This window comes from Maylandia zebra, linkage group LG23, assembly GCF_041146795.1.
Source record: "Maylandia zebra isolate NMK-2024a linkage group LG23, Mzebra_GT3a, whole genome shotgun sequence".
In the NCBI taxonomy this organism is placed as follows: domain Eukaryota; kingdom Metazoa; phylum Chordata; class Actinopteri; order Cichliformes; family Cichlidae; genus Maylandia; species Maylandia zebra.
The window spans coordinates 23,726,958-23,744,216 of record NC_135188.1 but is presented as its reverse complement, the minus strand read 5'-3'; the positions used below and the strand labels follow the sequence as shown (position 1 = coordinate 23,744,216).

Below are 17,259 nucleotides of genomic sequence, written 5' to 3'. Positions count from 1 at the left end.
AGGAGAGGCTGACATCCAGGGATTAGATTACCACAGGTGGAGTTTATTGCGGTCAGATGGATGGTACAGGGAGGTATGGCATACAGTAGGAGGATGTGGAGAGGTGATATGGTGTGGTTTCTATGATTAAGAACAGGGTATGCATTACAACATGCATACAGATTAAAGATTAAGAAAACTGGTAACAAATTCCTCCACTACAAATCAGTCTGATGCCACTTTTTACAGGGTTCCCGTTTACTAAGGCACTACCCAAAAGGCGCCACAAGAGGGCACTCCAACACAAGAGATGACCTATTTACACTGATGCACTTAGTAAACAGCCCCTACTTAGCCACTACATAATACAGTGATATTACAGTATACAAATTCACACGAATACTATGATTTGGCAGAAATACTATGACTGAGTAGTAATACTATAACATAACAGATTTCCTAAAAAAAACTATTAAATTGCAGTAATTCTATGACTTGGCAGAGATACTACGTTTTAGCACAAATACTATAACAACGCAGAAATACTATGACTTAGTAGTAATACTATAACATAACAGTTCAATGTTCTTGCACAAATACCACAATATGGCAGAAATACTATGTTTTAGCACAAATACTGTGATTTGGTATAAATACTATGATTTGGCACACATACTATATTCCGCAGATACACTATAACATAACAGATATGCTACAACTTAGTAGTAATACTATAACATAACAGAATTATTATTTGGGCACAAATACCACGATTTGGCAAAAATACTATGATTGGGTACAAATACTATGATTTGGCAATAATACTGCATTTTAACACAACTACTGAGATTTGATTGAAATACTATGATTTAGAAGAAATACTATTACTCCATACAAATACGATGCTTTGGGACAAATACTATGTTTTGGTTCCAATACTATGATGTTCAACAAATACTATGATTTGGCACAAGTACTATGATTTAGTACAAATACTATGATTTGGCAGAAATACTATGCCTTAGTAGTAATACTATGACATAAAAGATATACTATGGTTTTGCAGACATACTATGATTTTGCACAAATACTGAGATTTGGCACAAATGCTATGATTTAGCAGAAATACTATGATTGGGTACAAATACTATGATTTGGCAATAATACTGCGTTTTAACAACAACTACTGAGATTTGATTGAAATACTATGATTTAGAAGAAATACTATGACTCCATACAAATACGATGCTTTGGCACAAATACTGTGATTTGGCAGAAATACTATGACTTAGTAGTAATACTATAACATAACAGATTTCCTAAAAAAAACTATGAAATTGCAGTAATTCTATGACTTGGCAGAGATACTACGTTTTAGTACAAATACTATAACAATGCAGAAATACTATGACTTAGTAGTAATACTATAACATAACAGTTCAATGTTCTTGCACAAATACCACAATATGGCAGAAATACTATGTTTTACCACAAATACTGTGATTTGGTATAAATACTGCGATTTGGCACACATACTATGCCTTAGTAGTAATACTATAACATAAGAGATATACTATGGTTTTGCAGACATACTATGTTTTTGCACAAATACCATGATTTGGCACAAATGCTATGATTTAGCAGAAATACTATGATTGGGTATAAATACTATGATTGGGCAGAAGTACCATGTTTCAGTACAAATACTATGATTTGGCAGGAATACTCTGGTTTAGCAGAAATACTCTGATTTAGCAGAAGTACTATCTTTTGGTAGAAATTCCTGCTAAAAGGTACTATTTCTGCGTTTTATCAGAAATACTGTAATTTGGCATAAATACTATAATTTGGGATAAATACTATGATTTGGCACATATAATATATTCAGCACATATATTATAAAATAACAGAAATATTTGGCCCCAAAACCATGATTTTGCACAAATACCATGATTTTGCAAAAATACTATGAATTGGCAGAAATACTATGATTTAGCAGAAATACTATGATTTGGCAAAAGTACTTAGATGTAGTAGAAGTACTTTGCTTTAGCAGAAATACTATGATTGAGGAGTAATACCTAAACATAGGAGAAATACTGATACACAGACACACATACACAGAGAGTAAAGGGAACAGGAGCTGTGGAGAGTCTGGGCTTGGTATATGTAGGTCAGTTAAATTAGCTGCACCTGCTGTAGTCAGCCCTTACACACACAGAGACAGAGAGAGGTGTGAGTTTTCTTCAGTGTATTTCTGACATTCAGGATTCCCCTCGAACAAATGGCCATAATTCCCTAACCGTAGAGGCTAGAACGGTCATTCAGACATCGTTTTGTTCAGAAGAGATGGGGGAATCTTCAGGTCTTCATAATTCAGAGATAAAATATAAATTATTAAAGATATATGACTTGTAATACACTGTAACTGTGTAGAGGCGAAGCAAAAACTGCCTTACTTGCTCTCAAACAACCTTTGGTAACTCTAAATCTATATGGAGCATCAAAATCATTCTTTCACCGTAAGAAACAGCAGGCTTTGGTGAACAGTCATGGAAATTTTCAGGGCTCTGTGGAAATCCATCAAAAAGATATGACGAGAGAAAAAAGTGGTTCATTTCCAGAGATTGAAATCTGATGAAATCTGAGCGAGGGACAAATTTCCACCCCTCAATCAAGTCTAACTCATCTCAGAACGGTAATAGGTGAGAAAATAATTCTTTAATTGTGAGCATCAGGAGTGTCTGAAGATATATCGGGACAAGCCTCATGTCTTAACTTCGCTTCGTTAAGGAGATATGACAATTTGAAAATGCCTCTCATTAGAGAAATCCAGCGGTGATTTTGAACAAACTCTCCATTGAGTTTATATGGAGAGTTTTCTGACTTTGTGTTACTCTGAGGAGATTTGCAAAAAATCTATAAGTCCCACAACAATGATAGTGACATTTTCTGAAAGCCAGCAAAAATACCTACGTTTTGATGTATAATGTGTGGGGCTTGAGTGGAAATTGAGCGAGTAGCAAGAAGTTGTTTGGACATGAAGAGAAAATTCAAACAGTTTCACTGTCCCCTCTGAGTTAATTGCATAGCAACCATAGCAACGCATGTATTTTCTGAAAAATCACAATTTTGCAACTGAAAACTCAAAGAGGGATAAGATTAAAACGGTAGAAGATCTGAAAAAGCTGAATCATACAGGAATAGCCAAATCATTTGAGAACATTTTAAAGTTTGAATGAAGTTTCTAGGTGAAAGTATGAGGCAGTAGTTAAGTTTCAAAGACAAGAAAGTTTTAGCAGAATTGTGGAAGTTTCCCATTCATTTCAATGGGACAAATTAAAGGAAAAAAGTGTAATATTTTAAAAAGTATAATAGTAATAAACACCAAAAGTCATAGCCGGCATTAGCAGAAAGAGCAGAACAGTTTAGAGTTTGAACGGTGAAAATAGCACAAAAATTGTGGAAGTAGATCCACGGCAAAAAGTGTACGGAAACACCCGGAATAATAAAGAATAAAGAGAAACAGGAACTCAATAGTGTGGATGCCTATTAAGGCATCCACACAATTAGCTCATATAATGGTCCTTATGTGCCATTTTGCCAGCTGGATGTGTTGAAAAGCATCTACTGACCCATTGGGTGATGTGAGCTGGCATCACCTAATGGGTCAGATTTTTGCAACTGACCATGTTCTATATACATTTGTGGGAGCGCCTTAAATACAGAAAGAGAATATTTAAATCAGACACGCAAATCGATTTATCAATATTTGCAACGTGGAGTTTATGGCTAATTGCATCTATATTTAACACCAAAAACAAGCACGTCTATTGTACTTGATGTTGAAATGAACTGACTGTGTTTTCTAAATCTTGACTATAGTATATATTTGGATCTCGTAAATATGCAATATAGAATCATTTTACTCAACAAATGAACTCTAATGAGTTCAGAAAACCTTTTCTGTCTGTGTGCGCCGTGTTAACCTTACATCTTGAACATAATCAAAACTGGGTTAAGCCTCCTGACTGGGATCTCTGTGTCCGACTGAGATGCCGAAACATTCCAGCTCTTTCTTTGTGTCTCCAAAAATACATTCCAGCCTCATCTCTGTCTATATTTAGCCACTATCACTTTTACTATCCACATTTGTAGTCCATGATTTATGCATAGTTTAGCACAATGATGAGTCAGTGAAGGTTTAAGAGGATTATGCCTTTATCTAAAAATCTTGATTTTGCACTGACCATAAAGTAGTGAGTGTTTACGATGGAGAAAACAGAATGAGTGAGCAGAGACAGAGCCTGAGCGCTCTCATTGTAAAACATTCACCGTCTTTCTGCCTGTCTCTCTCCGTGGTCCTGAATCCCATCTGTTGCCCAATACAGAATGCTAAAACGCCTAGTCTTTCTCTCTTGCTCGCCATCAATCCATTAAAGCAAACGGACCAGAGACGGTTTCACCCCCGTACCTTGAGGAAGGAGAGGTTGCGGTTTCGATCAATGCTGGTAATCTCCAGATTCCCCATGACGACTTCGCAGTTCTCGTAGAGCTTCTTCAGGGTGCGGTACTGCTGGTCCAGGTCTGAGAGTGTGCTCAATTTGTTCTCTGTACCAGGACAAACTACACACAAAAACAGAAGAAGAAGAAAAAAAAGGGTCACGTTTGAGACAATTTGTCTTACAGAGCATGTTAACTATGCTGACAGATTCAAAAAGGGAGAAACGCAAACAGTGTAATTAATGATTTTCAGCCATTCATGACCACAGTAGTCATTATGCTTAAAGGCCAGCAGGCTAGCTAACTTGATTACATACATACACAACACTTAAAGGTCAGCACAACCAGTTAACCTAGATAACTTAAACAGCTTTTTCTTTTTTGCCCCTCTTGTAAAACTGATGGAAAATCCCATATATCTGATCTCACTCTATTCTATAACTACAGCCACGGCTGAACATGGTGGAATTTGTAACTAAAGCACTTGTCTGCTGATGAATCGCTTCACTGGCGTGTGCTCCGAATGCGTTAGAATGAAATCAAGACAAAGAAACATCCAGGAGCGGAGATCTGAGGACTAAAACCGTGTGAATACGAGAGCTCGACACAGTGAAAGAACGTGAACGAGGGAGGGCTGAAGGACAGAGGAAACAGTGGGAGGGAATCGAGGATTGAGGGATTACATCAATTGCTGAAAGGGGAGTGCAGCAGACGTGACCCTCGACAATGAGGGAGACGCGAGAGTGAAGACTTGGGGAGGGACAAGTGGGGTTAGAGGGGTGGATATCATTTCTCTGAGGCACTGACCTACAGTCTAGGTCTGGCTCAGGCACACCGTTTAATCAAAGATATTCAAATTGCATTGGTTGACCTTTACCGAGGGTTTCACTTGGAGACTTTACTTGGCTGACGAGAGTACAAGACTTTGAAGATATTATGGGGAGTAGACACGACTCTGTTGGTGTGTGGGAACCCCGGGCAATTAGATAAGGGTAGGCTTTTCTCCCAGTTTTAGCTGCGTGCACAAAAACAACCATTTTTGTTCCCTACCTTACTGCAAACTCTATACTGTAGAAAGGCATGAAAAGCAAGGGAACTTTCTAAGAGTCAAGAGCAACACCATAACACCACAAAACCAGCCACGCATTTATTCATCAAAAGAAGAGTGAAATAAAGAGAAAAAAGGAAAATAATACAAAAAAGTAAATAAAGTTAATTAAAAGATTCTACAAATATAGCAAAAGTAATAGAAATAGACATCAAATACAGAAAAAGTGCAACTTTTTAAACTTTTTGCAACACACAGTGAGGACAGACAATGCAAAAATGCAACTACACGAGGAAATTAAAACATCAGAAAATACATGAGAGACAAGACAAATAGACTACAATGATTTTATAAATGAATTATTACCTACATTCATTTTTAATGCTATTTTGTGTTTGAATATTATGTTTTTATGACTCATTTATTAAAATCTTGACAGTTTTGGTCCCCCATATTCAACTCTTTTGCTAAAATAAGTAATGTAACTGGCCGTCTGCAGTGCTCATGATAAATGCAACACAATCGACTAATGCAGTGGCTACCACTGTAATTAGTTCCTCATATTTGCGCCCATCAAGCCCTCTTTCCGTCCCTGCCAGCATTTCCACCAGTCACTCAAGCTCCCCAGCCTCAGTCCTGCGACCATCTGCTCCATTCAGCTGGCACGATCGCCATGTTACCGCAGGCGCGACCAGAGGTTTGTGTGTCGGTTTGTGCGTGCGGCGTGGCACCAGGATGGAGTTTGGCTCAATGTAATTAAACTGCTCATTAAAGTTTGTCAGCAGTTCAACTTCGAATAGGTCTTACTTTAAAACAGAATAATCACTTTTTTTTTTTCAGATACAGCACCAACTGTTTAGGTTAGCAGAAGTGAAGGAAATAGAGATTGAATGAGCCTATTGTGTCTTATGTAGAGCAAACATTAAAATTTCCCATAGACAAAGGCAAACTAGAGTGGTGAACATCATGGTAAAGGAAATGTTTCCCATGCCTTAATTCACTCACACCAGATCATATACGTATTGAAAGTAAATATATGGTTTATTATTAACTTATTATACATTATATATCCAATTAACGATGATATTTTTCATCAAACAATGAAACATGATGTCCTTAAAATTTCCTGTTTTGGGACCTTGGAAAAGGCTAAAATACACTTAACCTTAGGTAAATAGCACTCCCCGATGGCAGTGGGCTCCCTCAGCAGGACAGCATGCCCTGCCAACAACGGAATAGCTTGAGGAAGTTGAGAAAAAGTCCAAGGCCTTAAATCTCTGGCTGTCTTCCACAGAGTTTCTTTTGTCCACCCCCCCAACCTCACCACCCCCAGTTGGTTGCAGCAGATGGCTGCCCCTCCCTAAGCCTGGTTCTGCCAGAGGTTTCTTTCTGTTAAAATGGAGTTTTTCCTTCCCACTGTCGCCAAGAACTTGGCCATTAGGGTTGTCTGACGTTTGGATTTTCTTTCTTTTACTTTAGGATCATTGTAATATAAAGGGACTTGAGGGAACTATTGTTGTGACACTCAATCTGTCCAAGCATCGATGGGATGAAGCAGAACAAGCCCAAATGCTAAATTTAAACAACCCGAAGGAACCAATGGATCGAAAGTCGGTATCCCAGAAAACACCCTACATCCATGCTCCATTGGCGTGATTGGGACCTAAACAACAATAATCAGGCGGTTTCAACTTTGTAGCTGACTGCTCCGTAAAAGAAAGTCTAAAGTCTGGTCCTTACCAGGTCTTAAAATTTGGAAAATCCAACCCTCTAAGAATACTGATAAAGTCTTTTTTCCCTCAGCGTTGTGCGAACACACACCTGAATGCTTCAGAACAGCAAGCCAGAAGTTTTGTTTTTATAGAGGTGCTCATACTTGCTGATTCAGATAATCAAGTGCATTTGATTACCCGTTTAATTCCACTGGAAGCAGTAAAGGTGGACTTTTTTTTGTATTTCCCTAATTTTAAGATCTGCTTTCTGTTAGCCCCCCTGTCTCTGTCTTCACATCTCTTTTTTTGATATTTTCTGCTTTACTTTGAAGGTTTGTTTTCCATCATGCCTTCTATTAGTTTTACTTCCTCCTTCGTGACTGTCCAGATTGTTTCCGCCTGTTTCTCATTCACAGTCAGCCCTCAGTGCATGAACACTCGTCCTCCCCTCTGTCTTTGTCAGGGTGTCTGTGTATACTCCCTCATGTTCCTCTCTGGGTTATTTCTTTTGGCTTCCTACTTACTCCCAGCTCCTCATGGTTTTGCTTCTTTTTAAAAAATGTTCTTTGCATTTTTGGACTTTGATTAATTTGAACCGTTGATCTGTTAAAGTTTGGTTTTATTGAAGCCTCAGCACGCCACCATTCGTGACACATAATTGTCTGAATGCTTCTCTTTGTGCTTCAGTGTGTTTAAATGACTTTTCGTGTGTTTTGCATCCTTCCGGTACTTTGTATGTCCGTTCACTTTGGCTTCACTTATCTTGTTATGCACTTTGCATGATGTGTCTTTTGGAAATTTGGATTTAATTAAAACTGTGGTGAGTTGATGCAGTTGATGCAGTGGAACCCCGACTTATGAATACCCCGTTAAACGAAAAATTCAAGTTACAAAGGCACTGAACGGCAATATTTCTGCCCGTGTTACGACAAAATGCCCGTGTTACGAAATCCGCTGACTCTGATTGGCTGAGCCCAGAATGCCTACAATGCCCACAATGCCTTCCGAATCATGTGACAATCCCGTGGCTTTCGTACTTGCGCTTCGCTGATCTACTTGAACGACGTATTGTTGTTGCCATTAGCAATTAGCCTATAGCCTATCGTTCACTCAAAAGGCGCGATGGGTGCTTCGACTTACGAAAATTTTCGACTTACGAAAGACCCTCGGGAACGAATTAATTTCGTAAGTCGGGGTTCCACTGTACTTCATTTTTGTGTTTGAAAAAGTTATATTTTTGCAGTTGGTGCTGTTGATCAGTCTTTAGATAACTTATTTTACCTCTACTTATATAAATTATAATCAGTATTTTATGATCATCTATGTGTTACTTAATCTACAACCAATTCCAACCTAAATCTATATGAAGCTCAAAATAATGTAAGTTAAACTTTTAATGGCATGACTGCTGTCCTTTAGTATCACCCACTTGCGTTTCTCCTCCTGCTTGCATATTTTTTAAAGCCAAAGTTCACATTTTCACACTCAATAGCAAGAAATTCAGGAAAAGAGAACAAAAAAAAGAGAAAAAGACAAAAAAAAAGAAAAAAAAAGACAAAGGGCTATTGCATAGTTGAACTTGGCCTCATATTGAACAACATTGAGAGCTCATAAACTCCCATATTGCTTTATGGATCGTTGGCTCTGCAAAGATGAGCGCACTTCCTCTCCTCTGTGATCCACCATATTGCTGTGGGTACAGGATGCATGGGGCCGAATGGCAGTGAGGGGACCTGAACTATGGTGATAAATGAGATTTGCTGACCACACACACACACACACACACACACACACACACACACACACAGATTAGTTATTAGATGAAATGATTTAAGAGTGGCTACAAACTCAAAGGAAGTCTATGTGAGGCTCTAAAATTGGTCTGATCGATAAACGCGCATGTGTGTGTTTGTGTGTGTCCGTGTGAGTGAGAGGATATACTTTTTTCTGTGTGTAGAGATGAAAGGTTAGCGAGGCTTCTGTAATAATCTGTTATTGAAACCTAGTTGCAAGTGTGTGTGTGTGTGTGTGTGTGTGTGTGTGTGTGTGTGTGAGAGAGAGAGAGTTTGTGTGGTGATAAAAGATCAGAGGGAAGAGGTGAAAAGTGAGGCGAAAACAACTCTCAAAAACCAATATCAGTCAGCCGCACACACACACACACACACACACACACACACACACACACACACACACACACACACAAGAGAGAAATAGCATTCATTCAGAGTGAGTAAGCAAGCTAAAACCAGGCAAAGGAACAAAATCGAAAGAAAGAGAGACACAATCTTTTATTTGTGAGAACGAGAACGACGTCCCCGAGCATTAACATTCACACCGACGCGCTCTACTGTAAATGCTCTCTTCTCTGGGCTGGTTTCAAAAGTGTCCGAATCCATCTGCTCTGCATCTCTATTTCTCAATTCTTAATTTCTTTTTCTCTGCCTCTTAGCCATCAATTCCTTTGTTTCTGTCCTTTCTATTGTTCTGTCTCTCTCCCACAACCATCGGTGGGAGTTGTAAGTATTGAGCTGCAGCTCTTTTCCCCGTTAAACCATCAGGTGACACGAGGCCGTGTCCACTTGACGGTTCAGGTGTGTGCGTTTGTATCTCGGTGTGTACAGTCTGGGAGCTGATATATGCCAGGCAGGACAATGGGTTGAATATACAATGGTGTTTTTTGCAGAAACACAGGCCAGGCAGAGGGGTGCATTACATAAACTACTTTACATTTACAACACAGAGAAACAGCTCAGCTTATTCAAACGGAAACTCAAAACATGGAATAGAACCTTTAAATGCCAGTGCACTTCTTTCAGTGTACTGTGCCTCTTACTCTATGGCTGAACCCCGGTGACCCTGAATTGGACTAAGGGAAGAAGTTGGATGGATGGAGGATCATGCAGTTTTTCTTGCACAGGTAGCAACTAGAAATTGCATAAACTGAGTTGATTAAATGGATTAAGGTTAGCTAAATCTCACGGCCACAGTTAAAAAGACAGAAAACAGTCTGTAAACAGGAGGCTCTCATGTCAAAGTCACATGCTTTGTTGACCAAACCATCAACTGCTCCTCACGAGGCCTGGCAGAGCTACAGTAGCGTCACACTGTTTTGCTCCTTCCAGACAGAACCATTATTCATCTGGCCACGCCAGCTCCTTGTCAGGCAAAAGGTAAACATAGGTGGTTTGGTGCACTTAAACAAAGAACGGGCACATTTATCAGCAGCAAGAGTGAAGAAAGGAAAAACAATGGGCAGAAGCCACAGGAAAGAAAAGAGGAAACAAAAACAGACAGGACGGTGAATGAAGCAGAGAAATGAGACTGCACGTTGAACAGGTGCAGCAATGAGACAAACAGTAAAAAGAAAAGAGAGAGCGAGCCACTGGCAAGACTTTTTCATAGTAAAATGATCACACCCTCAGCAGTAAAACAGACTGCAATGACTCATCGCTTTACTAGAAGTGATGTTCTCAGTTACGCTGATGACGTTTCCAGCTTTGTAACTGGAAGGAATGAGTGATATTGATGGCGGCTAATAAAAAACAAGGAGGATGGAGATTTCATTGTATTTATGCACAGTGCTGTACACAGTCTTTAGCAGATTCTGAAAGTGGAGATTAATGGGGAGAAGGTACAGGTAGAGACATGCGAGTGTATGCACAGTGATTTTGACACATTTCTGACCCATGCATGAAGTAAAAGACGAAAGCACTTTCTCACTGAAATATTGAGCCGTGCTTGTTCTCATTTCGCACGCCATCTCTTCCTTACAATCCTTTCCTTCTCTCTGCGTTTGCTCTCTTATCATGTTTCTGTCCTCCTGTTGCAGGTTTCATATTTCCAAAGTTCTCCTCTCTCCTTCCCTTACCGCTCTCAGATACTGTAAAGAGACTGAACAGTAAGCAGCGAGGCTGTTATCAGTTATTCGAAATTGCATCTGATAATGTAGCGGATCATTTTTCTGTAAATCCCGCTCGGTTTGGGAGGGTATTTCAGGGCTCTGTCACTAAATGCAAACAGTTATGTCTGAGAGAACAGCTGAAGTAAGAAGTGCTTTTTTGTAGTTGTGAACAACATAACCTGTCGGAGTTAGAGGCAGATACAATTGCATCACCCACTGGTCTGGTAACGCTCATTTTGTAGTTAAACATTTATGCTTTTAAGACGTCGGTGTCATGAAACCGGCCACTGAAAGCAACAAGAGGCTTGAACTGTAAAACTGTAGCCAAATAGCCTTCTCAGTGCTTTAAAACAACTTTATAATAAAGATGTTTTAAATTGTGACCTCCTTAGCCACATCGTTTGTTACAGTGTTAACATATAGTTTTATTTTTGCTGATTTTGTTGACAGGACACAAGATGAAAAAATAGGACTTTTACCCAGTAGGCTAATAACTTTACTATGAGCTGTAATGTGACGTTACATTATATTAATTTATGTTATATGATTGGATATAATGCTAGCCCAAAGTCAAGAGTGCTGTGACCCAATCTTCACTCTGAATCTTGCCTCTAATCAAAATACAGGAGCAATTGATGGGTTTCCTTAAAAAACAACAACAGGTCTTTGGTTATAAATTGTTAAAGCTACCCAGTCATATGCATAGCGTTAAGGCCAATGTGCTGTCCCACACTTTGGGAATTGCGCCTTTAGACTAGGAGCACAGTTGTTTTCACAGTGGTGATGCCAGCTCAAAAAGACAAAAAAAAGTAAGCAAGTAAAAAAGTTGCTACTTGCTGCATGTTTCTTATCAACGATTAGGGATAGCGCGGCAGCTGCAGTCCATTTTCCACGTGTAGCTTTATTGTTCCCATCGGTTCTGGGAGAACTAGCCTCGCTACATATGCTAGCTGTGGTACCTACAGTACTAAAACAAAAGTAAGTACAGTCGCGTTTTTATAATTTTGGTATTGAAATCTATAGTAGGTATGACATCCCTATGTGCAGCATTCAGTTTTTACAGTTCTTTACTCTAAATGGTGCTTTTTTGAAAAATAAAAATCATGTTGTATTCAGTAATACTTGAAACTACTAACTGAGACAGTAAATACAGAAAGAATGTGGACAACTGTGGATGTAGATCACTAGGAAGTAAGGTAGTTTTAGACATCTATGCATTCTGCCAATTGTTTTGTAACAGGAGAAGTCACCCCCTGCTGGCCATTACAATGAATGCAGGTTTGAGACACTATAGCATTAGCTTCATGTTCAGGCAAATGCTAACTCCCTGTTTGTCTGTACTTTCATTTTTATTTTTGTATTGTTGACTTTTGTTATTAATTTGTTTTTAAATATTATATATATGCTGTTATTTATTTTATGCATTTTTCATCATTTTATTTACTTTTATAATTATGTCACACTAATAAACATTATTAAATTTATTAGGAACTATAAGCATTAGCGATTAAGGTATGAGCAAGGGGTTAATTCATCATTCATATAGCATTACTCCTCCTTACTATGTCATTAACAAACACAGATTATTATGACTATGTGTATGATTATTACTAATAGTGATGTAGTAGCAGCGATAGCGGAACATGGTGTAACAGATAGATGAACATATTTGTATTTATAAATGGCATACTAAGGAGGAGTAATGGTATATAAATGCTGAACTAATGACTTGCTAATACCTTAGTAATGCTTAATAGTAATAATAATAATAATAAAAATAATGATGGACTGCATTTGTAAAGCGCTTTTCGGGGCCCTCAAAAGCGCTATTTAATAGTGTGACATTATTATAAAGTGCTACCACTTTTATTTATATTCATACTTATTTTATGCATTATTCTATTTCACAGACTGTATTGTGTTACTTATTATTCCATCTTTTTCCTCCGATCATCAAGGTATGAAGGGTGCCATATAAGTTAAAATGTATATGTGTCCAAAAAGTCTGACTTCTTTTCTTTTTCATCTATGTTAGAAAATTGAGATTAAGAACTACGAGAATACTGCATAAATCTTTAAACAGCAGAAAAGGCTCTTGCTTGTGGAGCTGTGATGGTGGACTGAGTGGGTGGTGAGGCAGCAGCAAGGGTCAGTAGACCAGCATGAACATGACATGACAGGTTAAAGAGGGCAGGTTTGGTGCTCGGGCACGGGGTCACAGCTCTTCTCAAAGGATGGTTTTGGAGCTGCTTTAGCTCACAGTTAGCTACACCCACATCGCCAAGGACATCTGCTATACAAACTGCAAGAAAAACATCTCGAGTTTCCTTCTGCAGTGTGCACGGGGCAAAAGTTTGCAGCAGTTGGTTTTAGCAGCACGAGGGGCAAACATCCACTTCCATCCTGGATTTCTTAAGACTTTTTAAAAAATGTTATTAGAGGATGGCAAGCAAGACATCTCTCAACGATGAAACACAAATCTAAAGCCCACAGTAATGTGTGGTCAGCTGAAACTGACAGAGGATTTACAAGCATGTGATGACATGAGTGCTGGAAAAGTAATGTGATTCTTGCGAATCGTGGAAAACTTTGAGTTATTCACCTCTCATGTATTTGTTTTGGTTCGAAGCTTCAAAGCAACGGCACAAACCCCTGAACTTTCTTAACCGAGGTCACAGTCAAACATGGCATACGGTCTTAGCAGTGTGATCCCTTATGCATGTCAGGGGAATGGCTCTCAGTTTGTGAGAATTTATGCTGCTTTATTTGTGCCGCTTTAGGACAGTCTGATCAATAAAGGTCAAAGAAAACAATTTCTCCCAAGTTTGAAAACCAATAACTGCACTTTTAAAGCAGAAAAAAAAGTTTTTTTTTCTTCTTTACTACACAAGTGTTTAGCCCTGAAGAGGAAAATATGACCTGACACTCGGAAAATCATTTGGTGCTCTCTCAGTCACCTTTGCAATCATTTCAAATTCATTGTTCGGAATTATTGATTAGACCGGTCTGCACAAGAGAAATAACAGAAGGGAGCTATTAAAGTAGGTCCATTTCTTTTTAAAGTAAAAATGAGAGAATGATGCCAGTGGATGTATGATCATATCCTGCATGCTGATTTTTCATTTTTTTTTTAGATTTAGGAGGTCTTTGTTCATTTAAGATCTCGTCAATCAAAACATTACATCATAAGGTCATCTACAGGCAGCTCCACCCACCTGCTGTTCAAACCTTTAGTTTACAAGGGGCAGCCAATCGCAAGCAAAAGAAATTAAAGGGAAAGGAACTTAAAGAGCCTGCTTCAGACAAAGGATTGACTGAGTATAGGCCTAACACATGTTAAAGAAGGATTTTGTCTCATGCAAAGCTACTTATATAGACACTATATTGCCACAAATATTCATTCAGGTGTTCCAATCACTTTCATGGCCACAGGTGTGTAAAATCAAGTATCCAGACCTGCAGACTGGTCCCCGGGGCCTGCTGGAGGGCAAGGTCCATGCTGGACATGCGGTGGAGGGTACAAACATTTGTGAAAGAATGGGTTGCTCTCTTGAGCTCAGTGAATTCCAGCATGGTACCATGATAGGATGCCACCTGTGAAACAAGTACAGTCGTGACATTTTTCCGCTACTAAATATTCCACAATCAACTGTTGGAATTATAACAAAGTGGAAGCGACTGGGAACGACAGCAGCTCAACCGGAAAGTGGAATCACAGAGCAAGGTCAGCAGATGCTGAGGATTGTAGCGTTCAGATGTATCTTTCTGCAGAGTCAATTACTGCAGACCTCCAAACTTCATGTGGTCTTCAGATTATTTCAAGAACAGTGTGTAGAGAGCTTCATGGAACTGAGCAGTTGCATCCAAGCCTTACATCACCAAGCACAATCCAAAGTGTCGAATGCAGTGGTGTAAAGCACTTCACTGGATTCAAGAGAACTCTTCTCCACTGCTCTTAAGTGACGAATCAAGTGTTTTCATCTGGCATCTGTCTGGGTTTGGTTGTTGCCAGGTGAACGGTACTTGTCTGACTGCACTGTGCTAAGTGTAAAGTTTGGTTGAGGGAGGATTATGGTGTTGTGTTGTTGTTTTTTGGAGTTTTGCTTGGCCTTTAGTTCCCAATAACAGGAAATCTTAATGCTTCAGAATACCAAGACATTTTGGACAATTTCATGTTCCCAACCTTGTGGGAACAGTTTGGGGATGGTCCCTTCCTGTTCCAACATGGCTGTGCACCAGTGCACAAAGCAAGTTCCATAAAGATATGGAGGAGGTTTGGTGTGGAAGAGTTCTGACCTCAGCCTGAAAATACACCTTTGGGATGAATTAGAGCAGAGACTGTGAGCCAGGATTTCTCATCCAACATCAAATGTGCTTCTGGAAGAATGGTCAAAAATTCCAACAAACATTCCTAAACCTGTGGAAAGCCTTCCCAAAAGACCGGAAGCTGTTATAGCTGCAAAGGGTGGGCCGACACTATATTAAACCCTTCTTTCAAGAGAAGCTATCACCGCTCCCACACACCTGGCTTCAAAAATCCCGGGAGAGTGGACCACATCAGTGGCAGGCAGTTCATCACTGCTTCCAATACTATCATCATCATCACCATCATCATCATTTTCTTCTTCCATGCTAGTCAGAAGCTACACAGCCTTGAGGTGATGCTGACGAAGCAGCCACACAGCTTACAGACTCAGCTCACACATGGCTTACTGTATATGAAATGAAGGGTTTCATCCCAAATGAGACTCAGAGAAAAAAAAAAACATTTACTGTTACCAAAAGACTGATAGTGAAAATTAAACTCCAGTAGGGTACTTTTCTTTTTCTCGCAGCAGGTTGCCCTTGGTTAATAAAATGGTAAAACTTTTAAAGACATTTAATAACGACTTCAATATTCATGATATTTCTAAGCCCTTTAGTACAGTTTCAAATGTACTATAAAGGGTCAGCGTGACCGCTAGTAAAGTTTTATATGCTAAATTGAAACAATGAAATTCATAATCTTATGTTTAGTTCATTCAGTGAGGCTGGATTTCTAGCCTTACGAGGCAAGACTACTGACTGCCAGGCTGGTAACATCATAATAACTGGTAGATTTTACCACGCACTTTGGACCTGGAATCATTTACCAAAAGACCTGAGGTTGAATCTTTTCAAATATCTGTTTGTGTTCATAAGGACTAGAGTCAGACCTGTGAATGTATTTTTTGTTTGTTTTTTTTCTCTTGAGAGGCTGCTAATGTTTTATGTTAGGAGTATTTGTATATACTGTTGTAGATCTTGCATTTTATTATGTTTTTGTAGCATTTTTTGGGATGTTTTGCTTTTATGTAGTCACTACCTTGCCCAGTAAAAGACATTTAATGTCATCAGGACTATTTCATTAAATAAAGGTATTAATAATAATAATAATCAGAAAAGCAACAATTGTATAATACATGGTCGCTAAATACTTTTTTTCTAAAAAAGTTGAACAAAGTACAGATTTTTTCTACATTTGCAAATTGAGAAACTTTGAAGAACTTCGTTGACCTATTCCTAATCAGTCCTCCTCTCCACATCCTTATCTCTGAAGGTGCCGCTTGATGAGACGGCATCTGGCAAACTTTTACTTTTTTTGGTCCCTTGCATATATTGAACTAAGCAACAATTTCTTTTTTCTCTGCAGGTGATGTCAGTAAGGTCTGAGAATAAAAGAAACCTTTCCCTCAAGAAAAGAAAAAAGTGCAGTGTATCAACTGTACCTGTTATACTGGAGTAAAGTTAGATTTAAAAGTGTCCATCTGTTAATTTACAATCTACTGTAAACAATGGTTTAATACGGTTAAATCATAACACTACTTTTCTGTATAAAATATATGTTTTACAGTGTGATACAATTTTTCTGTTTATAACTGTAAATGTTCAGTGCTTAATGAAGTTCTTCAACTACTTGTCATAAAAACAAGAAAACACAAATATTTTAGAAATGTAAATCTTAAAATTTGATTGTTATTTATCAGGAAAAATTACAAGTCATAAGTCATAATTTACAACATTCAATCACAAGAACGATTTTTTTTCTTTTAATAATACAAGTAAATAGCTATAATTAGGCATCTTAATGAGAAGTT

General features: G+C 38.6%; 1 protein-coding gene across 3 annotated transcripts in view; it reads right to left on the bottom strand.

Moving 5' to 3' along the window:
• LOC101467929 (receptor tyrosine-protein kinase erbB-4) overlaps positions 1-17,259 on the bottom strand; it is a 377,596-nt gene that overhangs the window by 189,425 nt on the left and 170,912 nt on the right. For all 3 annotated transcript variants that reach the window (XM_023153471.3, XM_004562566.4, XM_014409895.4), the window contains exon 2: positions 4,454-4,605. In XM_023153471.3, coding sequence (XP_023009239.1) covers positions 4,454-4,605 — 152 coding nt within the window. The remainder of the gene's footprint in view (positions 1-4,453; positions 4,606-17,259) is intronic.